The sequence below is a fragment of the Oncorhynchus mykiss genome, chromosome 28, assembly GCF_057628025.1.
Source record: "Oncorhynchus mykiss isolate SJ-2025 chromosome 28, ASM5762802v1, whole genome shotgun sequence".
NCBI lineage: Eukaryota > Metazoa > Chordata > Actinopteri > Salmoniformes > Salmonidae > Oncorhynchus > Oncorhynchus mykiss.
The window spans coordinates 19,415,671-19,443,173 of NC_143049.1; the positions used below are offsets into that span (position 1 = coordinate 19,415,671).

Sequence of the window (27,503 nt, forward strand, 5' to 3'; positions counted from 1 at the left end):
CAGAAATCTTGCTTGTTTGTAGGTGACCAAATACTTATTTTGCACCCATAATTTGCAAATAAATTCATAAAAAATCCTACAATGTGATTTTCTGGATTATTTTTTTATAATTTTGTCTGTCATAGTTGAAGTGTACCTATGATGAAAATTACAGGCCTCTCTCATCTTTTTAAGTGGGAGAACTTGCACAATTGGTGGCTGACTAAATAATTTTTTGCCCCACTGTATCTCACTTGTCACCCGCAAAGCCAATTCCTCCTTTGGCCGCCTCTCCTTCCAGTTTTCTGCTGCCATTGACTGGAACGAACTACAAAAATGTCTGAAACTGGAGACACTATCTCCCTCACTACCTTTAAGCACCAGCTGTCGGAGCAGCTCACAGATCACTGCACCTGTACATAGCCCATCTATAAATAGCCCAAACAACTACCTCTTCCCCTACTGTATTTATTTATTCATTTATTTATTTTGCTCCTTTGCACCCCGGTATTTCTACTTTGCACACTCATCTACTGTCAAATCTACCATTCCAGTGTTTCAATTGCTATACTGTATTTACTTCCCCACCATGGCCTATTTATTGCCTTTACCTCCATTTGCTCACATTGTATATAGACTTATTTTTCTACTGTATTATTGACTATGTTTGTTTTGCTCCATGTGTAACTCTGTGTAATGTGTCGAACTGCTTTGCTTTATCTTGGCCTGGTCACAGTTGTAAATGAGAACTTGTTCTTAACTTGCCTACCTGGTTAAATAAAGGTGAAATAAATCAAATAAATAAGAAGCAGTGCTTGACTTGGGCAGGAGCTCACTGTAGCTGAGTACCGGCACCACAAATGTTCTACTACTTGAGCTCCTGTTCCTCTTTATAGAATATAATATTGTAGAGCTCCTGCACCCAAATATAAACAGTACCAGCATCCAAAATGAGTACCAAAACCCATTTCAGTTCAAGTCAAGCACTGATAAGTAATCAGGTAGGCCTATTTTAAAATGTTTCCACTGGATCAGTGTGACATTTTTCCCTTTCACGCTGAGTGGTTATCGTAAGGTGGAAACGCTGGAAAGATTTTTCAAATGCATTGAGGAACTATTGTAATTCTCAATGGATGTAAAAACAGACTGTTTGCTTGGTGTTTGAGGTGAAGAAAACAACATTACTTTGAGAATCTCCACAGGTCATTAGTGGTGATGCATTAAGCCTATCAGAAATACCATCTGATCCCCAAATGTGCACATTTATACAGTGTATTCGAACCCTTTGACTTTTCCCACATTTTTTTACGTTACAGCCTTTTTCTAAAATGTGTTTTTTCCCCTCATCAATCTACACACAATACCCCATAATGACAAAGCGAAAACAGATTTTTAGACATTTTAGCACTTTTATTAAAAATACAAAATTTAAATATTACATTTACATAATTATTCAGACCCTTTACTCTGTACTTTGTTGAAGCACAATTGGCAGCGATTACAGCCTCGAATCTTCTTGCGTATGCCGCTGCAAGCTTGGCACACCTGTATTTGGGGAGTTTCTCCCATTCTTCTCTGCAGATCCTGTGCGTTGCTGCACAGCTATTTTCAGTTCTCTCCAGAGATGTTTGATCGGGTTCAAGTCTGGGCTCTGGCTGGGCCACTCAAAGACATTCAGAGACTTGTCCCAAAGTCATTCCTATATTGTCTTGGCTGTGTGCTTAGGGTAGTTGTCCTGTTGGAAGGGGAACCTTCAACCCAGTTCCTGAGCGCTCTCCCAGTCCCTGCCGCTGAAAGACATCCCCACAGCATGATGCTGCCACCACCATGCTTCACTGTAGGAATGGAGCCAGATTTCCTCCAGATGTGACACTTGGCATTCAGGCCAGAGTTAAATCTTGGTTTCATCAAACCAGAGAATCTTGTTTCTCATGGTCTGAGAGTCTTTAGGTGCCTTTTGGCAAACTCCAAGCAGGCTGTCATGTGCCTTTTACTGAGGAGTGGTTTCTGTCTGGCCAATCAACCACAAAGGCCTGATTGGTGGAGTGCTGCAGAGATGATTGTTCTTCTGGAAGGTTCTCCCATCTCCACAGAGGAACTCTGTCAGAGTGACCATCGGGTTCTTGGTCACCTCCCTGACCAAGGCCCTTCTCCCCTGATTGCTCAGTTTGGCTGGGCGCCAGCTCTGTGAAGAATCTTGGGGGTTCCAAACTTCTTCCATTTAAGAATGATGGAGGCCGCTGTGTTCTTGGGAACCTTCAATGCTGCAGAAATGTTTTGGTACCCTTCCCCCAGATCTGTGCCTCGACACAATCCTGTCTTGGTGCTCTACGGACAATTCCTTTGACCTCATGCCTTGGTTTTTGCTCTGGCATGTACTGTCAACGGTGGGACCTTAAATAGACAGGTGTGTGCCTTTCCAAATCCTGTACAATCAATTGAATTTACCACAAGTGGACTCCAAGTTGTAGAAAGATCTCAAGGGTGATCAATGGAAACAGGATGCACCTGAGCTCAATTTTGAGTCTCATCACAAAGGGTCTGATTATTTATGTAAATGAGGTATTTCTGTTAGGGATGCACCGATATGAAATTCTGGGCCAATACCGATATCCAATATTTTCCTTGTCAAAAAAACCTGATACCGATAACCGATATTTAAAATTTTAGCTACCTTTTTTAAACATTCTAGTACAGTTAAATAGTTGAAAATCACACACGCTGACCCCAAAAATGATTTTGTTTGGCATTTACATATATCCCCATTAGCAGTAAAACACAATCAAAACCTATTTCTTTCACTTACTTTCTGTGCTGTTTAGTTGTACATTTGTTCAGTCGTTTCATTCTCAACCAGGATTTCATTATACATGTCTAGCAGTGAAGTTTCAGCTCTGCCTGTCCGTGGCCTCTTCTGTCGTGGGTTCTCTTCCTCGGTACGCACTGTCACTGTGTCCGTTTTCGTCTTGTCCAGCTGTGTCTAACATTTCACGTAAACCCTGTTTCTTATCTGCATCGAAGTAGCGGTCCTTGTACCTAGCATCGAGCGTGGTGGCGACACAGTAAAGCAGCTCAGAGTGAATGCCACCGAATCGCTTGTTCACAGCCTCTAGTAAATCAAATCCAATTTTACTGGTCACATACAAGTGATTAACATGTTATTGCGGGTGTAGCAAAATGCTTGTGCTTCTAGCTCCGACAGTGCAGAAATATCTAACAAATAACACAACATATACCCAATACACACATCTAAGTATGAATGAATTAAGACTATATACAATGGACGAGCGATGTCAGAGCGGAACGGACTAAGATGTATAGAATACAGTATATACCTATGAGATGAGTAATGCAAAATATGTGAACATTATTAAATTGACTAGTGTTCCGTTCCTTAAAATGGCCAGTGATATCTGGTCTATGCCTATAGGCAGCAGCCTTTAATGTGCTAGTGATGGCTATTTAACAGAATTTAACAGTCGGATGGCCTTGAGATAGAAGCTGTTTTTCAGTCTCTCGGTCCCTGCTTTGATGTACCTGCACTGACCTCGCCTTCTGGATGATAGTGGGGTGAACAGGCAGTGGCTCAGGTGTTGATGATCTTTTTGGCCTTCCTGTGACATCGGGTACTGTAGATGTCCTGGAGGTTAGGCAGTGTGACGCGTTGGGCAGACCACACCACCCACTAGAGAGCCTTTGCTATTAAACTAGACATTGGGCCGATGTTGGTATTTTTAGCTAATATCATCCTATTCCAATATGTTCACCGATTTAAATAAATTTAAAAAATAAAAAAATGTGATATACAACAATTTCAGTTATTTTTTTAAATAAATAAGCAACAATTTCTCAACCTGTTTTTATGGGGTATTGTGTTAAGATTGATGAAATCAGTTTTAGAAAAAGGCTGTAACGTAACAAAATGTGGAAAAAGTCAAGGGGTCTGAATACTTTCTCACTGTATGTCTACATTTGCGCGCAGGCTATGTAACCTTTCGGCCTACTTCTGTGCGTGTGCATCCTTATTCAACATTAACAGTAGCACTCAAACAAAAGACAATTTGCTAAATTGACAAAACTCATAAATGGAGTGAAATGAACCAAAACTGGTTTCTCGCAACATTTTCCAGAGTGCACAACCTATGCTACAATTTATCCACTCCTAAAATGATAACTGGAGTCCTAGAATAATAATATTGAATGCATTAACAGAAATGACTGTAACCAAAGTAACCAACATTGCAGATTAGGAATGAACAGTAAATATACTACTGGTGATATGTAATGGAGAATTTAAATAACACTAACAATCAAACATGAACAATCAACACAATAAAGTTATGAAACAATGAATGTGCACAAATTGGCGGGAGAGAGCGCATTCTGGAGAGAGAAGTGCATCTGGGCGCATGGTCAATCCGACGTCTGCATTGGCCATGCAGCATTTACGGTGATACGGCCTCAGCAGAAGTCAGGGTATTCATACTTCTTGCGCTTCGCGGAGCAGTGCAGAGCTTTTGTCAAGGAAGTGAGTTTGTGTTTTCTACAGGATGTACCGCCTCCACCTACAGTCAACCAATCATGTCAATGCGGAGCTATACAGAGGCCTGTGTGTTTAAAAATTTGGAAAGCGCATATCGATGCGGTATGGAGCTCGATTTGGCCTCTGCATGCCTCTGGAGCCTCCGCAATTGTCACATTCTCCATATGGATGCTCCAAACACATTTACGGATCAAGCTTAAATTGGCTTTTAGTTTAGTCTTCCACAAAGGATTAGTTCACATTAATCACTACACCAGTGCACCTTGTGCTGGGGACAATAATGTGCAGTTTTTTTTACTACTTTGGGGTAGGGGGCAGTATTGGGAATTTTGGATGAAAAGTGTGCCCAAATTAAGCTGCCTGCTACTCAGTAGTAGTAGTAGTAGTAGTAGTAGTAGTAGTAGTAGTAGTAGTAGTAGTAGTAGTAGAAGAAGAAGAAGAAGAAGAAGAAGAAGAAGAAGAAGAAGAAGAAGAAGAAGAAGAAGAAGAAGAAGAAGAAGAAGAAGAAGAAGAAGAAGAAGAAGAAGAAGAAGAAGAAGAAGAAGAAGAAGAAGAAGAAGAAGAAGAAGAAGAAGAAGAAGAAGAAGAAGAAGAAGAAGAAGAAGAAGAAGAAGAAGAAGAAGAAGAAGAAGAAGAAGAAGAAGAAGAAGAAGAAGAAGAAGAAGAAGAAGAAGAAGAAGAAGAAGAAGAAGAAGAAGAAGAAGAAGAAGAAGAAGAAGAAGAAGAAGAAGAAGAAGAAGAAGAAGAAGAAGAAGAAGAAGAAGAAGAAGAAGAAGAAGAAGAAGAAGAAGAAGAAGAAGAAGAAGAAGAAGAAGAAGAAGAAGAAGAAGAAGAAGAAGAAGAAGAAGAAGAAGAAGAAGAAGAAGAAGAAGAAGAAGAAGAAGAAGAAGAAGAAGAAGAAGAAGAAGAAGAAGAAGAAGAAGAAGAAGAAGAAGAAGAATTGGGTAATATCAATCCCGTCAACAGCCCTAAGAAGTTTTTAATGACTCCAACCTTAGTGTATGTAAACTTCTGACTTCAACTGTAAGTATATTTAAAACCAAATACTTTTAGACTTTTACTCAAGTAGTGTTTTCCTGGGTGACTTTCACTTTTACCTAAATAGACAATTACTCAAGTATCTTTACTTTTACCGAAGTATAACAATTTAGTACTTTTTCCACCACTGTACGCGAGTGCCAATCAGGGCTCAGCCTCAACCTTAAAATTCTGGGGAATTGAGAAAGTTTCCCTTATTTCCAGAGGGGGCAATATTGTGAAGAAATTGTTAGAGAGGCATTTTGGCTCGACTGCTTAGATTGCGCCAAGCCAAAGGGTCTGAATGAACAGCTCTCTTTCTCATCTTTTTTGTAAATGCGTTTTTCTTAGTTTGTCTCTTTCTTTTGTTATTTAAGTGGAATGTATATGTAGGATTCTTGAATGATGTTCATACTCTTGTATGAATAACCTGTTTAGTTGCTACTCCTGACAGTGTTGACATGTTTGATTGACATGACCAGTGGGACACTCTAATGCAAGGGTATATTGGTGACTCCAACCCTTTTCCTACTCAAGGCTCTGATGAAGGTGATTCATGCCGAAACGTAAGCCTATTGTTTGTTTGTCCCATCAATAAACCTATTAGATTTATGCAGAAACAGAATGCTCCTTTTTCTTTATTCACCTTCTTAGTCACCAGTTGAAGTATCCTGGGGTAAGGAATGTGTTTTTGGATTTTCAAGTCCCTTAGTCGAGCACTTGATTCCCCTTTTTTGTTTAAGCTGGGCTGAAGCGTGTTTGGGTATCCCGTTTTTCCCATTGTACTGTAGAGGTTTGTTTTATCTTACGCTATCATGTTTTCTGTTGTCTCCCAGGAGATAACACTCCCAGAGAGAGCAGCCCTTTCATCAACAACACTGACCATGACCGAGGAAACTACTACGATGGCAAGAACATGGCTCTCTTTGAGGTATACCACATGTCAATGCTTTTGATATTATAATGTAATTAATTACCACATACATTTTATGCCACTTAATCTAAAGTGGGAGCTAAATGATTACCTGGATTATCTTGTTGTAGACTACATATCATCCAAACATGTGTTGTGCTTGTTTGTTGTATACTTGGATGTCTTCAATGCCATGGTGTCCTGATTTCAATGTCGTCGTGTCCTTATTGACAGGAAGAGATTGAGAGCAACCCCATGGTGTCCTCTCTCCTCAACAAGCTGGCCAACTACACCAACCTCACCCAGGGCGTCACTGAGCACGAGGAATATGAGAATGAGGATGGGGTCACAAAGATTGCAGTCAAGGTATGACCGTTGTCATCCTAGTGGGTACTTTGTGGGAGACCTTGCTAAAGAGGTACAGTAGAAGACAGACATTATATTAACTCTCAATCAATTAACTCTTAAAAATGCTCTATTTTCATGCAAGCCAACCTTGGTTGGTGAGCGTGATGGCTATTCAGCAGCTCCTCTGAGAACAGAGTGAGAATTTGAGAATATAAAGCAGCATTCTTGTGACCACAGGCTGGGTTCTCTCAGGCTTATTTTTGTTATAACTGATGCCAGGCCTTGAGCAAACTTCTTTAATAGCTGCCTTCACATCCTTCTAGCCGTTGCTACCAATCCCATCCAAAGAAATACCCCTACTGTTGCTCTTCAGCGTCAGAGCACCACCGCAAGGCCACAGAAACCATGCCTCTGTCCCCTGACAATTACTCCAGCACATCTCCCTGCTGGAGATCTGATTGGCTTGGGGAGGGAGGTTTTGGAGACAGAGTGGATCATAAAGATGCCACTCCAGGTTGTGAATGGTCTATGAACAAGGGCCACATTGAGCCTGGTAAAAAGGCGTACAGGAGAACCAACAGCAGTATTGAGAGAGGGCTGAGTTGTCTAATGGGATATATGGTATGTACTGTGTATTTACGCCGCGGCTTCTTTTTTTTGGGGGGGGGGGGGCTGTTGATGTGATTGTAGGTGTGTTTTTGCAGGGTTCCCTGATCTCAAAAGAGTGGGGTGGCGTTGTAACTTTGGAATGTTGAATTGCATTGTGGGGCATACAATTTCAGCGTGTCATCTACCGGTCGTGTCATCAACCAGTAGATGATACGCTGAAATTTTTAATTTATCCTGTGGTGGTCAGGGTATGGATTGTATGGCTGTGATGAGGTCAAACAGATCATTGTAAAGGTAGCCAATAACAGTAGGCTGTGTTTGGGTGTAATATTTGGATCGTCCTGCTTTCCGAACTCTATTACATACACACAGAACAGATATAGTATTATTTGAATCGTTCTGTTGATTTTTCTGAAGGACTGCAAGGGTCTCAACATGATGTTTTCAACTTAAAATACTTTTCTGTTATTATATGTGAGCATGAATGGATAAATGCTGACAAAGGGCTTAACACTGAGGAAGGATTAATCTTAGTTAACCCAGAACTAAAATCTTGCGTAATTAGTACCAGTCATGTTTACGTAGTCTGTTCACGAGAGATTAAGGATCCACTTCTGGTGTTTTCTTAAATGCAGAAAGCACATTGCAATGTATTTGAGCAATAAATCTGTCCACTCACTGTCTGAAATGCATGCCAATGCAAACTTAATCATATGTTCACTCTTCATAGACTCCAGAAATATAATTATTAAAGTTCTAAATTCCGAACTGTGACGCACATTTATTCTGCAATACATTTGTCAGTTGTGTTTACATAATTTTATTAGCCAATATTTATAAAAAAATTCACTTGCAAACACAGGAAGATTGATGGGGGATGGAACAGGCTTAAAACAAAACAACTTGTGTGGTGAGAACTGTTGTAGAAGGATTGGCATGGTATGGTTTGCATGTGAAGGTTTTGTATATGTTTAGTGTAGTGAGTAACCCAGCTAAATGATGGGGTTTCCTGATACGGGGTTTGAATCATATCACTACAGGGCACAGTTAAGCAGCTGACCTCACACCACTGACTTCACCATTGTTGTTTTTTTATGCTGCCAGTGACCACATTCCAAATGAGATGGTTGCTAATGAGCCAATTTTAAAATTAACATTTACAAATAGTGTACAGCTCTGTTAACATTTTACCAACTCTTTTTGCCCACATTACATTTGTAGACCAAAAATGATCTGGGGAATAACACCAATTGTAATCTCAGCTGTAAAATGTATTGTGCAGGAGACTTGATCAAGCTAGCTAGTCGTCTTGACTACTTTGTTTCTTTCTAAGTCTACTGGAGGATAATTTTTTCTTAACTAATAATTTATTACTGAATTTATTCCGTGCAAAATAGGTTCAGCAAATCCCTTTATTGTTTGAGATACCTTTTTAAATGTACTGTCAGAGGTCATTCAATTCATATTCGTAAGTTAAAAAAAAACATGTTTCTGTCTAAAGAAACAAGACAGACAAGGGAAATATACAAACTAATAGTACAGGTAGATAGCAATAAAAACTGTACTACAGAGATGCAAAACAAGTAAGAGGAAAAACCAGAAGAACTGGAGTAATTTATTTAAGAATAATCTAATCTATTACAAAAATAAAGCAAACTGGATAGAATATGGAGAAAAATGCAACAAATTCTTCATGAATCGCCAACACAGGAACGCTGCCAATGTTTTTGACAGAAACTCGTTACTAAAGACTATCATTCTCTGAATTATATTTTAAGAGGAAGATTAATATTTGTTACTTTTATGTCTCATCCTCACCCTCTGAATGACGATTGCTGTAAGGAACTCTTTCTAAATAATATATTTTTTTTAAATGCACAAAAAGAACAGTGTTGGCTATGAATCCGATCAGTCTGGAAAAACCTCAGGGCTTGATTTCGTACCAGTAGAGGTACAGTTGAAGTCGGAAGTTTACGTACACTTAGGTTCCACAAATTTCTTGTTAACAAACTATAGTTTTGACAAGTCGGTTAGGACATCTACTTTCTACATGACACAAGTCATTTTTCCAACAATTGTTTAGAGACAGATTATTTAATTTATAATTCACTGTATCACAATTCCAGTGTGTCCGAAGGTTTACATTTATTTTACTTTTATTTTACTAGGCAAGTCAGTTAAGAACAAATTCTTATTTTCAATGACGGCCTAGGAACAATGGGTTAACTGCCTTGTTCAGGGGCAGAACGACAGACTTGTACCATGTCAGCTCGGGGATTCGATCTTGCACCCTTTCGGTTACTGGTCCAACGCTCTAACCACTATGCTACGCTGCCGCCCCATACATAAACTAAATTGACTGTGCCTTTAAACAGCTTGAAAAATTCCAGAAAATTATGTAAAGGCTTTAGAAGCTTCTGATAGGCTAATTGACATAATTTGAGTCAATTGGAGGTGTACCTTTGGATGTTTTTGAAGGACTAACTTCAAACTCAGTGCCTCTTTGCTTGACATCATGGGAAAATCAAAAGAAATCAGCTAAGAGCACAAAAAAATTGTAGACCTCCACAAGTCTGGTTCATCCTTGGGAGCAATTTCCAAATGCCTGAAGGTACCACGTTCATCTGTACAAACAATCATACGCAAGTATAAACACCATGGGACCACACAGCCATCATACCGCACAGGAAGGAGACACATTCTGTCTCCTAGAGATGAATGTACTTTGGCGCAAAAAGTGCAAATCAATCCCAGAACAGCAGCAAAGGACCTTGTGAAGATGCTGGAGGAAACAGGTACAAACGTATCCATATCCACAGTAAAACAAGTCCTATATCGACATAACCTGAAAGGCCGCTCAGCAAGGAAGAAGCCACTGCTCCAAAACCACCACCATATGGGGACAAAGATCGTTCTTTTTGGAGAAATGCTCTGGTCTGATGAAACAAAAATAGAACTGTTTGGCCATAATGACCATCGTTTTGTTTGGAGGAAAAAGGGGGAAGCTTGCAAGCCGAAGAACACCATCTCAACCGTGAAGCATGGGGGTGGCAACATCATGTTGTGGGGGTGCTTTGCTGCAGGAGGGACTGGTGCACTTCACAAAATAGATGGCATCACAAGGTAGGAAAATTACTTGGATATATTGAAGCAACTTCTCAAGACATCAGTCAGGAAGTTGAAGCTTGGTCGCAAATGGTTTTCCAAATGGACAATGACCCCAAGCATACTTCCATAGTTGTGGCAAAATGGCTTAAAGACAACAAAGTCAAGGTATTGGAGTGTCCATCACAAAGCCCTCACCTCAATCCTATAGAAAATTTGTTGGCAGAACTGAAAAAGCATGTGCAAGCAAGGAGGCCTACAAACCTGACTCGGTTACCAGCACTGTCAGGAGGAATGGGCCAAAATTCATCCAACTTAATTGTGGGAAGCTTGTGGAAGGCTACCTAAAATGCTTGACCCAAGTTAAGCAATTTAAAGGCAATGCTACCAAATATTAATTGAGTGTATGTAAACTTCTGACCCACTGGGAATGTGATGAAAGAAATAAAAGCTGAAATAAATAATTCTCTCTACTATTGTTCTGGCATTTCACATTCTTGAAATAAAGTGGTGATCCTAACTGACCTAAGAATTTTTACTAGGATTAATTAAATGTCAGGAATTAAGAAACTGAGTTTAAATGTATTTGGCTAAGGTGTATGTAAACTTCTGACTTCAACTGTAAGTATCAAGCCTTTTTAGATATGCTCAAAGCTCCATTATTAGCATGTTTTAACTAGTCCTATAGAAATGGTACTCTGTCACGTACTCAGCAGGAAGGTCTGGTTTCAATATTATTAAAACAAGACCCAGATTGCGAATATAAAGATCTGGAGGCCTCTTCAATTTTACAAATACAAAAAATACTAGTGAAATGCATAGCACTCCAAATTAAAAAGGTTTTACCAGATATTGTTTATCCTTATCAGATAGTTTTTTTTACATGGACGATACATTGGAGATAATGTACAAACACTACTAGAAATAATAGAACAACATGAAACATCTAAGAAACCTGGCCTGGTATTTACAACAGATTTTGAAAAGGCCTTTGATAAAGTAGGACTGGATTTTATATATAGTGCATTTGAACATTTTTCAGACCCCTTTACTTTTTTATGTCTCGGAGATCTACGGACAATTCCTTCAACCTCATGGCTTGTTTTTTTTCTCTGACATGCACTGTCAACTGTGGGACCTTATTTAGACAGGTGTGTGTGCCTTTCCAAATCATGTCCAATCAGTTCAAACATCTCAAGGATGATCAATGGAAACAGGATGCACCTGAGCTCAATTTCAAGTCTCATAGCAAAGGGTCTGAATACTTACAGTACCTGTCAAAACTTTGGACACACCTACTCATTCAAGGGTTTTTCTTTATTTTTACTATTTTCTACATTGTAGAATAATAGTGAAGACATCCAAACCATGGGATAACACATATGGAATCATGTGGTAACCAAAAAAGTGTTAAATAAATCGAAATATACTTTAGATTCTTCAAAGTATCCACCCTTTGCCTTGATGACAGCTTTGCACCCTCTTGGCATTCTCTAAACAAGCTTCACCTGGAATGTTTTTCAGTCTTGAAGGAGTCCCACATGCTGAGCACTTGTTGACTGCTTTTCCTTCACTCAGCTGTCCAAATCATCCCAAACCATCTCAATTGGGTTACGATTGGGTGATTGTGGAGGCCAGGTCACTCCATCACTTTCCTTCTTGGTCAAATAGCCCTTACACAGCCTGGAGGTGTGTTGGGTCATTGTCCTGTGAATAAACAAATGATAGTCCCACTGAGCGCATACCAATTGGGGTGGCATATCGCTGCAGAATGCTGTGGTAGCCGTGCTGGTTAAGCTACAATTTCTAACTCTAATGAACTTTGCCTTTGTAGGCGAGGTAACTCTGGATCTTCCTTTCCTGTGGTGGTCTTCATGAGAGCGAGTTTCATCAGAGCTTAATGGTTTTTGTGACTGCACTTGAAGAAACTTTAAAAGTTCTTGAAATTTTCCGCATTGACTGACCTTCATGTCTTAAAGTAATGATTGACTCTCTTTGCTTATTTGAGCTGCTAATGCCATAATATGGACTTGGTCTTTTACCAAATAAAGCTATCCTCTGTATACTACCCCTACCGTGTCACAATTTAACTGATTGGCTCAAACGCGTTAAGAAGGATAGAAATTCCACAAATGAACTTTTAACAAGGCACACCTGTTAATTGAAATTTATTCCAGGTGACAACCTCATGATGCTGATGAGAGAATGCCAAGAGTGTGCAAAGCTGTCATCAAGGCAAATTGTGGCTACTTTGAAGAATCTTAAATAAACAAATCAAAATATTTTACCTATTACCTTTTCACTTACTACATGATTCCATATGTGTTATTTCATATGATGTCGTTATTTGATGTCTTCACTATTGTTCTACCATGTAAAAAATAAAGAAAATCCTTTGTATGTGTAGATGTGTCCAAGATTTTGACTGGCACTGTATGTAAATCAGGTATTACAGTTTTTGATTTGTAATGATTTTGCCAAAATGTCTAAATCTGTTTAAGCTTTGTCATTATGGGGTATTGTGTGTAGATGAAGGACTTTTTTATTTAATCCATTTTAGAATAAGGCTGTAACGTAACAAAATATGGAAAATTGAAGGTGTCTGAATCCTTTCTGAATGCAGTGTATAAATGCATGGATTTCTTCAATATCGGTGAGTCTCTTATAAAATAGGTAATAGTAATGTACTGCAACCCCAGGTGTAAAACTGTAAATAACGGCTACTTCTCAGAGAGTTTTGAATTATCAAGGGGGTCCGCTGTCACCATATATATATATATATATATATATATATATATATATATATATATATATATTCTTTATGGCCATCAAAATGCTAGCTATTAAAATCAAATAACAGAGTATTAGAATTCCAAGGCTTAAAAACAAAAGTGTCCGTGTATGCCGATGACTCAAGTTTTATTTTAAGTCTGCAAGCTAGATCCCTGCAATGTCTCATTGAAGATCTAGATAACTTTTCTGGACTCTCTGGACTAAAACCTAATTATGATAAGTGTACCATATTACGTTTTGGATCTTTAAAAAATAAAACTTTTACATTACACTGCAGTTTACCTATATAATTGGCTGATGGTGAAGTAGACATACGTGGTATTCATATCACAAAATATATAAATGAGCTCTCCACAATGATTTTCAATAGAAAACGAGTAAAAATAGACAAGATCCTTCAACCATGGTGAGGTAAATACCTGTCTATTTATGGAAAAATTGCCCTGATTAACTCCTTAGTCATATCTCAGTTTTCTCACTTACTTATGGCGCTGCTCCTCCTGATTATTTTTTCAAATCATGAGAAAAAAATATTTTGCTTTATCTGAGTTTCTAAACCAGACAAGCTAAAGCGTGCCTATCTATATAAAGAATATGAACTGGGTTAGTTGAGATTATTAAATATAAAAGCACTAATCCTCTCTCTAAAAGCTTCACTTATACAAAACTATTACTTTTTACCAAAATGGCATTTTTGCCTTTCTGCAGATAGATGTCAAATTTTCGATTTTAATTTAAAATGAAACCTTTTTCAAAGCATTTCTCTTTTTCAAATGAGGATTACAGAGCTGGGGAGCTTGGGCCGGTGGCCGATAGGTTGCTGGTTCGGGTCCCCTTTTTGACTTGGTTGGAGATCTGTCGACGTGCCCATGGGCAGGGCGTTGACCCTGGTTGCTTCTGTGGACTGCTCTGATTAGATGACTGAATGTAATGTAAATGTTGAGCCGCTTCACTGCAGGTAGATTGTATGTTTTAATATTCAATAAATAAAAAATATATTTAAAAAAATTGACAGGATTGTACAATGTTGTATTGTATGCTGTATTGCGGCGTTACAGTATACCTTACAAGGCCCTACTGTACCATAACCTGACTCATTGTAATCCTACTTCTCCTCTTCCCTGGCCCTCTGCATTGGCACCTCTAGAGTTCTCAGATGGGCACCTTCATCGGTGTGTACCTGCCCTGCATGCAGAACATCCTCGGAGTCATCCTCTTCCTGCGTCTCACCTGGATCGTTGGCACCGCTGGCATCATGGAGTCCTTCGCTATTGTCGTCATGTGCTGTACCTGTGTGAGTACTTTTCTATAGAACTATGTAAGCGTACCAAGGTGTGAAAAATATAGGTCTAGATACATCTAGTATGACTATTTACTTTTCTTTCTTTTAGGGAGTTTCAGGTACTATACTGTAGTATTCTCTGTCGATCTTAGTCATCTCATGTTTTACTCCCTGAGGAAATTGTATCCATACACTCAACAATGCTAGTATTTTGTATTGTTTCCTCCCTTACAGACCATGCTGACAGCGATATCAATGAGCGCTATTGCAACAAATGGTGTAGTGCCAGGTAATGCCAGTTCAACTTCAACTTATTTTCACCTTGATTAAGAAACCTCAAACTGTGTTTTTATGGAGACATGGTTATTTAACACTATAGTAATGTTTTACCTTGGTGGTTTATTTACTATTACATGTATTACATATGCTCTATAGATACTGTGGATACTTTTTTGTTATTTTCTAGTCGTTTTACATGAATCTGTTCTCTTGCCCCATGCAGCTGGAGGCTCCTACTACATGATCTCCAGGTCTTTGGGTCCAGAGTTTGGTGGGGCTGTGGGCTTGTGCTTCTACCTGGGCACCACGTTCGCTGGGTCCATGTACATTCTGGGTACCATTGAAATCCTACTGGTAAGGATGAAACAGAATGCCTGGTCATGATATACTGTAGGACATGCACAATGTTTTGAGACAGGAGTTTTTAATGACCACATGACTCTTCCAGGAGTTGTTACCTTGTTATAGCCGATAACTGTGGCCCAGAGTTTTTCCTGGACATGTCACATGGTCAAGCCCAACCAATGTTTCATAAAGCTATTGTCCTAGTTGACTCCTATTCTTGTTCCAGACGTACATCGTGCCGAACACTGCAGTGTTTGTGGCGGAGAAGAAGGAGGACGAGACGGAGGCCATGCTGAATAACATGCGTGTGTATGGGACCTGCTGTCTGGCACTTATGGCTCTAGTGGTGTTTGTGGGGGTCAAATATGTCAACAAGCTGGCCCTGGTCTTCCTGGCCTGTGTGGTGCTCTCCATCATGGCCATCTACGCTGGAGTCATCAAGACCATCATAGAACCACCCAACTATCCGTGAGTTCGATTTATGAGTTCTAGTTAGTCTATTGGCATAGGAAATGCCTGTGCCTATGTTTGTCTCGTCAGAGTAATAGGCACACTTTATAGGACCATCATCAGTCATCTGGTCTTTTAGGCCCGAAATCAGTGTGATGCATATGATTAGACTATTTACAGCCGTTACAGTGGCCAAAAGGAAAATATTCTTAATTCTTTACACTAGAAGATCTCCTCATAGATGTATGTTTCCTACAGAATCTGTCTCCTGGGGAACCGTTCCTTGCAGAACCACAACTTTGAGAAGTGTATGAAGACGGAGGTGATCAAGAACGTGACGTACACCACTGAGCTGTGGAAGCTGTTCTGTGGCAGCCCCCACCTCAACGCTACATGTGATGAATATTTTACCCTGAACAACTTGACTGAGATCCAGGGCATCCCAGGCCTGCTCAGCGGGGTCATCAAAGGTCAGCCACAACCCACTGCCTGGCGAACATTACTACACTGGATAGGCCTGGTGGAGACCTACACAGTACAAATGTTACCAGGCCTTCTACATTCTTACTACTAGTTATTCACTTACCATGGTCATATCATCATTTATCATAGTATTATCATGAACAAAGCAAACTGGGAAGACACACACAGGCACACGCTAACACACACTTACATTGTAATGTTGTAATATTGTTGTGGTATTATTGTGGTATTATATTATACATGTTGTATTGTAGAGTAGTGGGTTAATAATGTGTTTATATGATGTACTGTTTTATCAAAACTTTTAATCTTGTTTGGACCCCAGGAACCATAGCTGCTGCCTTGGCAAAGGCTAATGGGGATCCTTATACAAATTCTTGGTTTGTCTTCTCAACCCGTTTGAATTAGGAAAGCAAAGTATATTAGTCTTTTTTTGTGTTATTTCTCAATTGGAATACATGTGTTATTGCATAATACAAATGGTTAAATGGCTAATGACAAAAACATTGGATATCAACAGTTTATAGTATAATGTGACTCCTCTGTGTCCCCCGTAGACAACATGTGGGGTGAGTACGGGCCCAGTGGGATGTTGGTAGAGAAGAAGAATCAGTCTTCTGTCCCAGTCCAGGATAACTCCAGAGATATCTACAAGCCTTACATCTTCAACGACATCTCCACTTTCTTCACTTTGCTGGTGGGAATCTACTTCCCCTCTGTCACAGGTTGGTATAGCGACAATATTGGCACCATAGACATAATGGAACTACCATAATATGACATTATTGATTGATTGTCACCCTCATGCAGATTGTTGGGGTGCTACTGTAACTTGAGGTTTGGAAGAACTATGTATTTTTTGATGTCTTCACTATTATTTTACAATGTAGAAATTAGTAAAAATCAAGGAAAACTCTGGAATGAGTAGGTGTGTCCAAACGTTTGACTGGTACGGTATGTGTGTTTCCATCACAGGAATCATGGCGGGCTCCAACAGATCTGGAGACCTGAGAGATGCCCAGAGATCGATTCCCATCGGCACCATCCTGGCCATAGCAACCACTTCTTTTATTTGTATCCTTGGGGAAATGTGTGTGTGTGTGTGTGGTGTGTGTGTGGTGTGTGTGTGTGGTGTGTGTGTGGTGTGTGTGTGTGTACTATCTTAAACACAACTCCCAGACATGACCTGTGTGGTCCTATTTGGTGCCTGTATCGAGGGTGTCGTTTTGAGAGACAAGTAAGTACTATTTAAGTGTCGTTGTGATTATCTTTATAGTGAAAAGCGCTATATAAAATACATCTATTATTCTTTTTCCACAGTTAGTACTTCCAAGTAAGAACTATTATTATTTACAACTTGGAAATAGCAGTTATGTCATTATGTAACTTTGATGCGGAAGCCTTTACTGCTCTGTATAATTTCTATATCAAATACCTATCATACACATACCCCCTTGTTGCACATTTAGAAGGAAAGACCACACGTAAACAGACAGCATTGTAAAGAGAACATTGTGTGCCAACAAGTTCAATGTCATGTGATAGGGTGTTTAGTTGCTCTGTCCCAATCAGCCTAAGATTATTACTGAGTTGTTCATTATGTGTACAGTATATGCTCAGATTTGTCTCTCAATTTGCCTGTCTTTCTTTTGGTCTAGTTCTCTCCTGTGTTTGTATAACATTCAACTGGGTGTATTTCTACTACAGATTTGGGGACTCGGTTAAGAAGAACCTGGTGATTGGAACTCTGGCATGGCCTTCTCCGTGGGTAATCGTGATTGGCTCCTTCTTCTCCTGCTGTGGTGCAGGGCTGCAGAGCCTCACCGGCGCCCCTCGCCTGCTGCAGGCCATAGCACGCGATGGGATCGTCCCCTTTCTGCAGGTAGGAAGGTCCTAGAGACTCTGCCCTTGCTTTTGCATCTCGAAAACAGAAACACTTCAGATAGTTCTCTGTGTCTGTCTCTCTAGGTGTTTGGTCATGGTAAAGCCAATGGGGAACCTACCTGGGCCCTCTTGATGACTGTTGGTATCTGTGAGATTGGAATCCTTATTGCATCACTGGATGCTGTTGCCCCCATTCTCTCAATGTGAGTGTTTAGCTCTGTGTGAATAATCTTGCCTCAAAAGCCTGTTGGTCAAAAATAAGTCCCTTTTCTTTGTCCTTTCCGTGGGGCTGGGTTGCAGGTTTTTCCTGATGTGTTACCTGTTTGTCAACCTAGCCTGTGCCGTCCAGACACTGCTACGCACTCCCAACTGGAGGCCCAGGTTTAAGTTTTACCACTGGTGAGTTTATTTCTCATACCAAAAGCGCCAAATGCAATTATATTCCATTCTGGACCTTTGGACCCACAAGGAGTGCAGGTTTTGTTGAGAATGGCGCCGGAGGGGATGGCTGGCGTTTTACGAGCTCCTATCCAACTGTGCTATTTTGTTACTTTTTTTGCGTTGTTTGTAACTTTTTTTTAAAACGTATTTTGTACATAGTGTTGCTGCTACTGTCTCTTATGACAGAAAATAACTTCTGGACATCAGAACATCAATTACTCACCTCGAACTGGATGAAACTGGATTTCTTCTTTAACGAGTCCGACACGAAGGATATACTGCTTTCTTGGGAACTGTTCCAAATTCCCATAATTTGCGTGAAGAAAAGACAGAGAAAAAGGGGGCGGAGATCGGGCTGCCGTTTGAGAATTCGTAGGCTCGTGAGTAAACCTCCACTACCATCCGTTCTATTGGCCAATGTGTAATCATTGGAAAACAATGTAGATGATAGACGATCCTACCAACGGGACATTAAAAACTTGAATATCTTATGTTTCACCGAGTCATGGCTGAACGATGACACGGATAATATAGAGCTGGCCAAATTTTCCATGCATCGGCAGGATCGAGAAGCTATGTCTGATAAGACGAGGGTTGGGGGTGTGTATCTATTTGTCAATAACAGCTGGTGCGCGATGTCTAATATTAAAGAAATCTCAAGGTATTGCACGCCTGAGGTGTGGAGTACCTTATGATACACTGTAGACCACACTATGTACCAAGAGTGTTCATCTATATTTTTTGTAGCCGTCTATTTACCATGACAAACCGATGCTGGTTCTAAGACCACACTCAACGAGCTGTATAAGGCCATAAGCAAACAAGAAAACGCTCATCCAGAAGCGGCGCTCCTAGTGGCCGGGGACTTTAATGCAGGGAAACTTAAATCAGTTTTACCTAATTTCTACTAGCATGTAACATGTGCAACCAGAGGAAAAACAACTCTAGACCACCTTTACTCCACACACAGAGATGCATACAAAGCTCTCTCTCACCCTCCATTTGGCAAATCTGACCATAATTCTATCCTCCTGATTCCTGCTTACAAGCAAAAACTAAAGCAGGGAGTACCAGTGACTCCCTCAATATGGAAGTGGTCAGATGACACGGATGCTACGCCGCAGGACTGTTTTACTAGCACAGACTGGAATATGTTCCGGGATTCTTCCAATGGCATTGAGGAGTATACTGCCTCAGTCATCGATTTCATCAATAATTGCATCGATGACGTCATCCCCACATTGACTGTACGTACATATCCCAACCAGAATTAATGGATTACAGGCAACATCCGCATCGAGCTAAAGACTAGAGCTGACACTTTCAAGGAACACCACTAATCTGGACGCTTATAAGAAGTCCCGCTACGCCCTCAGACGAAGCATCAAACAGGCAAAGCGGCAATACAGGAGGAAGAATGAATCCTACTACACCAGCTCTGACGCTCGTCGGATGTGGCAGGGCTTGCAAACTATTACGGACTGCAAAGGGAAACCCAGCCACCAGCTACCCAGTGACCCGAGCCTATTAGCGAGAGAAATGCCCTTTTATGCTCGCTTCAAGGCAAGCAACACTGAAGCATGCATGAGAGCACCAGCTGTCCCAGATGACTGTGAAAACGCTCTCAGTAGTTGATGTGAGCAAGTCATTTAAACAGGTCAACATTCACAAAGCCGCGGGGCCAGAGGAATTACCAGGACGTGTACTCAAAGCATGCGCGGACCAACTGGAAAGTGTCTGCACTGACATTTTCAACCTCTCCCTGACCAAGTTTGTAATACCTACATGTTTCAAGCAGACCACCATAGTTCCTGTGCGCAAGGAAGCGAAGGTAACCTGCCTAAATGATTACCGCCCCGTAGCACTCACATCAGTAGCCATAAAGTGCTTTGAAAGGCTGGTCATGGCTCACATCAACAGCATCATCCCGGATACCCTAGACCAACTCCAATTCGCAGACTGCCCCAACAGATCCACAGATGGTGCAATCGCACTCAACATTGCCCTTTCCCACCTGGACAAAAGGAACACCTAATGTGAGATTGTTGTTCATTGACTACAGCTCAGCGTTTAACACCATAGTGCGCACAAAGCTCATCTCTAAGCTAAGGACCTTGGAACTAAACAACTCCCTCTGCAACTGGATCCTGGACTTCCTGACGGGCTGCCCCCCACGTGGTAAGGGTAGGCAACAACACGTCTGCCAAGCTGATCCTCAACATGGGGGCCCCTCAAGGGTTTGTGATTAGTCCAATCCTGTACTCCCTGTTAACCCACGACTTAGTGGCCAAACATGACTCCAACACCATCATTACGTTTGCTGACCACACAACAGTGGTAGGCCTGATTACCGACAACGATGAGACAGCCTATAGTGCGGTGCCAGGACAACAACCTCTACCTCCAATGTGAGCAAGACAAAGGAGTTGATCGTGGACTACATGAAAAGGCGGGCCGAACAGGCTCCCATTCTCATCGACGGGACTGTAGTGGAGCGGGTCGAGAGTTTCAAGTTCCTTGGTGTCCACATCACCAGCGAACTATCATGGTCCAAAGACGGTCGTAAAGAAGGCACGACAACACCTTTTCCCCCTCAGGAGACTAAAAAGGTTTGGTATGGGTCCCCAGATCCTCAAAAAGTTCTACAGCTGCACTATCGAGAGCATCCCGACCGGTTGCATTACTGCCTGGTATGGCAACTGCTCAGGCATCTCACCATAAGGCGCTACAGAGGGTAGTGCGTACTGCCCATTACATCACTGAGACCATGATTCCTGCCATCCAGGACCTCTAATACTAGGCGGTACCAGAGTGCCACATCTAGGACCAAAAGGCTCCTTAACAGCTTCTACCCCCTAGCCATAAGACTGCTGAACAATTAATCAAATACATGTACAAATTACCTTGACTAACCTGTACCCCTGCACATTGACTCGGTACCCCCTGTATAAAGCCTCGTTATTTTTATTTTGTTACTTTTTAATCATTTTTACTTTAGTTTATTTGATAAATATTTTCTTAACTCTTTCTGGAACTGCATTGTTTGTTAAGGGCTTGTAAGTATGCATTTCACGTTAAGGTCTACACTTGTTGTATACGGTGTTTGTGACAAACAAAGTTAGATTTTTTTATTTCAACCAAGCACTAACCCACCTGATTCAACCAATCAACTAATCATCAAGCCCTTGATTAATTAAATCAGGTTTGTTAGTGTTGGTGTGGAATAAAAGTAGGTGTCCAAGAAATATCAGGACTAAGGAACACTGACCTAATGCCTATCCAAAAAATAAGCCCCTGTTGTCCTGTTCTCTGGTCCCTACAGGACTCTGTCATTCCTGGGGATGAGTCTCTGTCTCTCCCTCATGTTCATCTCCTCCTGGTACTATGCCCTGGTAGCCATGTCCATTGCAGGATGCATCTATAAGTACATTGAGTACAGAGGGTAAGAGTTTGGTTTCCCAATTACAGCTCAATAACATTGTACTGTATTGTAATTACATTGGTTGTGGTACTTAAATGTGTGACTAACAGCACTTATGTAGTGGCCATTCCCCACACAATGCAATATAACACTGTATCACACATCCCTACACGTGTCCCACCCTTTCTTTAACCCATGTAATGGACTGTGTGTTATAATTTGCTTCAGTTACAGTTTGGTGCATTGCATTGGTTTCAGTTTGGTGCATTGTTTTTGTTACCTAATGTGTGAGATCTCTGTCATCCTATAGTGTTCCTGCCTTTTTTAACCCACTCTCTGATCTCGGGCTCCCGAGTGGCGAAGCATTCTAAGGCACTGCATCTCAGTGCTAGAGGCGTCACTACAGACCCTGGTTCGATCCCGGGCTGTATCACAACCCGGGCTGTATCACAACCGGCCGTGATCGGGAGTCCCATCGGGCGGCGCACAATTGGCCCAGCGTCGTCTGGGTTAGGGGAGGGTTTGGCCGGGGTAGGCCGTCATTGTAAATAAGAATTTGTTCTTAACTGACTTGCCTAGTTGTATGAAGGTTAAACCAAATCTATAATTGAACTCTCTTTCCTCTCAGGGCAGAGAAGGAGTGGGGAGACGGGATCAGAGGGCTGTCCCTGAACGCTGCTCGCTACGCTCTGATCCGCCTGGAGGAGGTGCCAACACACACTAAGAACTGGAGGTGAGAGGTTGAGAACTGTGTAGAGCGTAGGATGGCGATGACTCCTGATGAACTAAGGGTAAAACCCTTCCTCTTCAAAGAGTCATGGAATTTTGTCAGACGGTTATTGTCATGCAAAGACTGCCGGTCTCACTGTAATTGACCGAAAATGTACATTAACCACTCCTGGCCTTCATGCACACAAAGCTGCTGACCTACACCTTTGGAACATTTAAAAAAGAAAGTCAAATAAGTGTTATTTAATTTACACCATCACAATAAATCCATTATTTATTTTAGTTGGGTCCAAACAAACATTATGATATGAAGAAAATGTGTTTCAGAAGATCAGAGTATGAGTTGGCCTACTGTAGGCCTATGTTATCTTGCTATGCTCCATGCCATAGGCATTGACAGAAAATGGCGCCGGAAGAAATGGCTGCAGGTTTACTAGCGCCCAACCAATTGTGCTGTTATGTGTTTTTTTTTTTTTTTTGCGTTATTTGTCATTTATTTTGTACATAATGTTTCTGCAACCGTATCTTACGGCAAAAAAGGAGCTTAGACAAAGATTATTTTCTTCAACAAGCAGGACGCACAGGACATTCTCCTAACACCCAACAAGGCCAACATCCCAGTTATTTGCAAGAGGAAGAGACGCAGGTACAGAGGACACAGAGCGGGATGACTCGTGAGGATCGGCAGAAGGCGAGGGGGAAAGCTGCCGTTACCGTCAATATTACTCACAATCATTGGACAATAAATTAGACAAGGTACGATCACGAATATCCTACCAAAGGGACATTAAAAACTGTAATATCCTATGTTTCACGGAATCGTGGCTGAATGACGTGGATCCATGACATGGATATTCAGCTAGCGGGATATACACTGCACAGGCAAGATAGAACAGCACACTCCGGTAAGACGAGGGGGGGCAGTCTGTGCATATTTGTAAACAACAGGTGGTGGAGGAAATCTAAGGAAGTCTAAGGAAGATTTTGCTTGCCTGAAGTAGAGTATATTGTGATAAATTGCAGGCCACACTACTTGCCTATAGAGGTTTCAGCTATACTTTTCATGGCTGTTTATTTACCACCACAGACAGACGCTGGCACTAAGACCGCACTCAGTCAGCTGTATAAGGAAATAACCAAACAGGCAACCAACCACTCACCCAGAGGCGGTGCTCCTAGTGGCCAGAGACTTTAAAGCAGGGACATTTAAATCAGTTCTACCTAATTTCTATCAACATGTTAAATGTGCAACCAGAGGGGAAAAACTTCTAGTACACCTGTACTCCACACAGAGAGAGGCGTACAAAGCTCTCCCTCACCCTCCATTTGATAAATCCGACCACAACTCTATCCTCCTGATTCCTGCTTACAAGCAAAAATGAAAGCAGGAAGCACCAGTGACTCGGTCTATAAAAAAGTGGCCAGATGAAGCAGATGCTAAACTACAGGACTGTTTTGTTATCACAGACTGGAACATGTTCCGGGATTCTTCCAATGGCATTGAGGAGTACACCACATCAGTCACCTGCTTTATCAATAAGTGCATTGAGGACGTCGTCCCTACAGTGACTGTACGTACATACCCCAACCAGAAGCCATGGATTACAGGCAACATTCACACTGAGCTAAAGGGTAGAGCTGCCGCTTTCAAGGTGCGGGACTCTAACCCGGAAGCTTATAAGAAATCCTGCTATGTTTCGAGGCAAGCAACACTGTGGCATGCATGAGACCATCAGCTGTTCTGGACGACTGTGATCACGCTCTTCGTAGCCGACGTGAGTAAGACCTTTAAACAGGTCAACATTCACAAGGCTGCTGGGCCAGACGGATTATCAGGACGTGTGCTCCAGGCATGTGCTGACCAACTGGCAGGTGTTCACTGACCTTTTCAACATGTCCCTGATTGAGTCTGCCTCAATAACTACAGACCCGTAGCACTCATGTCCGTAGCCATGAAGTGCTTTGAAAGGCTGGTAATGGCTCACATCAACACCATTATCCCAGAAGTCCTAGACCCACTCCAATTTGTATACTGCCCAAACAGATCCACAGATGATGCAATCTCTATTGCACTCCACACTGCCCTTTCCCACCTGGACAAAATGAACACCTATGTGAGAATGCTATTCATTGACTACAGCTCAGCGTTCAACACCATAGCTCATCACTAAGCTAAAGATCCTGGGACTAAACACCTCTCTCTGCAACTGGATCCTGGACTTCCTGACGGGCCGCCCCCAGGTGGTGAGGGTAGGTAGCAACATATCTGCCACGCTGATCCTCAACACTGGAGCCCCCCAGGGGTGAGTGCTCATTCCCCTCCTGTACACCCTGTTCACCCACGACTGCATGGCCAGGCATGACTCCAACACCATCAAGTTGTGCCAGAATAACAACCTATCCCTTAACGTAACCAAGCCTAAGGAGATGATTGTGGACTACAGGAGGAGGAGGACCGAGCACACCTCCATTCTCATCGACGGGGCTGTAGTGGAGCAGGTTGAGAGCTTCAAGTTCCTTGGTGTCCACATCACCAACAAACTAGAATGGTCCAAACACACCAAGACAGTTGTGAAGAGGACACGACAAAGCCTATTTCCCCCTCAGGAAACTAAAAGATTTGGCATGGGTCCTCAGATCCTCAAAAGGTTCTACAGCTGCAACATCACTGCTGTATCACTGCTTGGTACGGCAATTGCTCGGCCTCCGACCTCAAGGCACTACAGAGGGTAGTGTGTATGGCCCAGTACATCACTGGGGCTAAGCTGCCTGCCATCCAGGACCTCTACACCAGGCGGTGTCAGAGGAAGGCCCTAAAAATTGTCAAAGACCCCAGTCATAGACAGTTCTCTCTACTCCCGCATGGCAAATGGTACCGGAGTGCCAAGTCTAGGACAAAAATGCTTCTCAACAGTTTTTACCCCCAAGCCATAAGACTCCTGAACAGGTAATCAAATGTCTACCCGGACTATTTGCATTGTTTTCCACCCACAACCTCTCTTTTACACTGCTGCTACTCTCTGTTTATCATATATGCATAGTCACTTTAACTATACATTCATGTACATACTACCTCAATTGGGCCGACTAACCAGTGCTCCCGCACATTGGCTAACCGGTCAATCTGCATTGTGTCCCGCCACCTGCCAACCCCTCTTTTACGCTACTGCTACTCTCTGTTCATCATATATGCATAGTCACTTTAACCATATCTACATGTACATACTACCTCAATCAGCCTGACTAACCGGTGTCTGTATATAGCCTCGCTACTGTTATTTTTCAGTCTTTTTACTTTTTATTTCTTTACTTACCTATTGTTCACCTAATAACTTTTTTGCACTATTGGTTAGAGCCTGTAAGTAAGCATTTCACTGTAAGGTTGTATTCCTTGTTGTATTCGGTGCACTTGACAAATAGACTTTGATTTGATTTGTAGGCTTGTTAGTTTAGCTGAAGAGTTATGCTTATAAGTCCTGTGCCATTATTTTATATGATTTTATAGTAAGAAAAATATAATTGAACTTAGCTGAATAAAATAGAAAGGATATTTTTCCCATGACAGAGCGAGTGGGCATTTGAAGTGGCTATGTTGAGCGTAAAAGGGACAATTTGAAACAGGTTATATATACTAGATTTAGAGTTATTTCGCAGCTTTAGTTGTGAAAGATACAAGAATGTCTTAGAAATCAAAACAGGGGTGCATTGTCAGTTTGAAGACAGTAGAATCTAGTGTAGATCTGATGCACAATACACACAGTTGTCTTGATGTTCTGTCTGGTGACCTAGTTTTTGGGCTTTTCCTGATGCCTATCTATTGACATATACTGACTGTACTTTACCTTATCTCTCCCCCCAGGCCTCAGCTACTGGTGCTACTGAAGTTGGATTCAGACCTGGGGGTGAAACACCCTCGTCTGCTGTCCTTCACCACCCAGCTGAAGGCAGGGAAAGGCCTGACCATCGTCAGCTCTGTGCTTGAGGGCACCTACATGACCCTGGGAGCTGAGGCCAAGAGCGCAGAGCAGGTGAGACTGAGACACTCATATCACATGATCATGGCGGCAGGGAATTCGTATCCATTGTTGGGATTTGTTACTTGGGAAAGTCATATTTTACTCCTTACTTTCAAAGTAACACGTTACTTTATGAAAATGACTTTGTGCAGAGTAACGCGTTATATTACTTTTTAAGTTACTTTCTTTCACAAACACCCTCATGTGAATCTTGACAACAAGACATGTTGGTCATCCTTCAATTTAATAATGTAGAAGAGGATACAATACTAATGATATGACAGACACAAAATCTATTTTTTTTCTCTTTAAAACTAGAATAGCCGGGCCTCGACAAATTCGAATTGACCAATGCTGCAGGCATTTATTTTACCAGTCTAAGTCCATTTAATATACACCATCACAAAGAAATCTATTATTATTTCCATTTATGCAGGCCTTAAAAAACTTTATGCAACAAATAAAATGTATTTCAAAAGAAGAGAATAGCATATTTTTTGTTGAATTATGTTACTGTGCTTAGTAGCCTAGGCTATGTGGTGTGAAATCAAATCAACAATAGCATAGTTAATTTGTTTATGTAAAAGACAATACACTCTTTTTAAATTCCCCTTATTGCAGTCAGTCACACAGTTAGGTCCATAATTATTGGCAACCTTGATAAATATGAGCAAAAAAGACTGCGTAAAATAAATACAAGTACTGAGTGATATTCTATGCTCAAAATTATTGGTATATTATTTTATACTAATACAATTGCTCAGAAAAATAGATTTTATTGAAACATTTTTTTTTAAGAATCTCGAAAGATAACGGTCAAAATTATTGTCACCTCTGTTTTCCATACTCTAGCACCCTCCCCTTGC

At 41.3% G+C, this 27,503-nt stretch overlaps 1 protein-coding gene across 5 annotated transcripts in view; it reads left to right on the forward strand.

The window, feature by feature from the left end:
* The window catches only part of LOC110508667 (solute carrier family 12 member 7), an 82,855-nt gene that overhangs the window by 35,780 nt on the left and 19,572 nt on the right, over positions 1-27,503 (forward strand). For all 5 annotated transcript variants that reach the window (XM_036967036.2, XM_021589370.3, XM_021589369.3 and 2 more), the window contains exons 2-17: positions 6,376-6,470; positions 6,687-6,818; positions 14,455-14,601; positions 14,824-14,878; positions 15,092-15,222; positions 15,440-15,681; positions 15,922-16,133; positions 16,704-16,871; positions 17,122-17,220; positions 17,326-17,383; positions 17,854-18,028; positions 18,115-18,233; positions 18,331-18,429; positions 21,794-21,913; positions 22,521-22,625; positions 26,481-26,649. In XM_036967036.2, the coding sequence (XP_036822931.1) occupies positions 6,376-6,470; positions 6,687-6,818; positions 14,455-14,601; positions 14,824-14,878; positions 15,092-15,222; positions 15,440-15,681; positions 15,922-16,133; positions 16,704-16,871; positions 17,122-17,220; positions 17,326-17,383; positions 17,854-18,028; positions 18,115-18,233; positions 18,331-18,429; positions 21,794-21,913; positions 22,521-22,625; positions 26,481-26,649 (2,126 nt within the window). The remainder of the gene's footprint in view (positions 1-6,375; positions 6,471-6,686; positions 6,819-14,454; positions 14,602-14,823; positions 14,879-15,091; positions 15,223-15,439; positions 15,682-15,921; positions 16,134-16,703; positions 16,872-17,121; positions 17,221-17,325; positions 17,384-17,853; positions 18,029-18,114; positions 18,234-18,330; positions 18,430-21,793; positions 21,914-22,520; positions 22,626-26,480; positions 26,650-27,503) is intronic.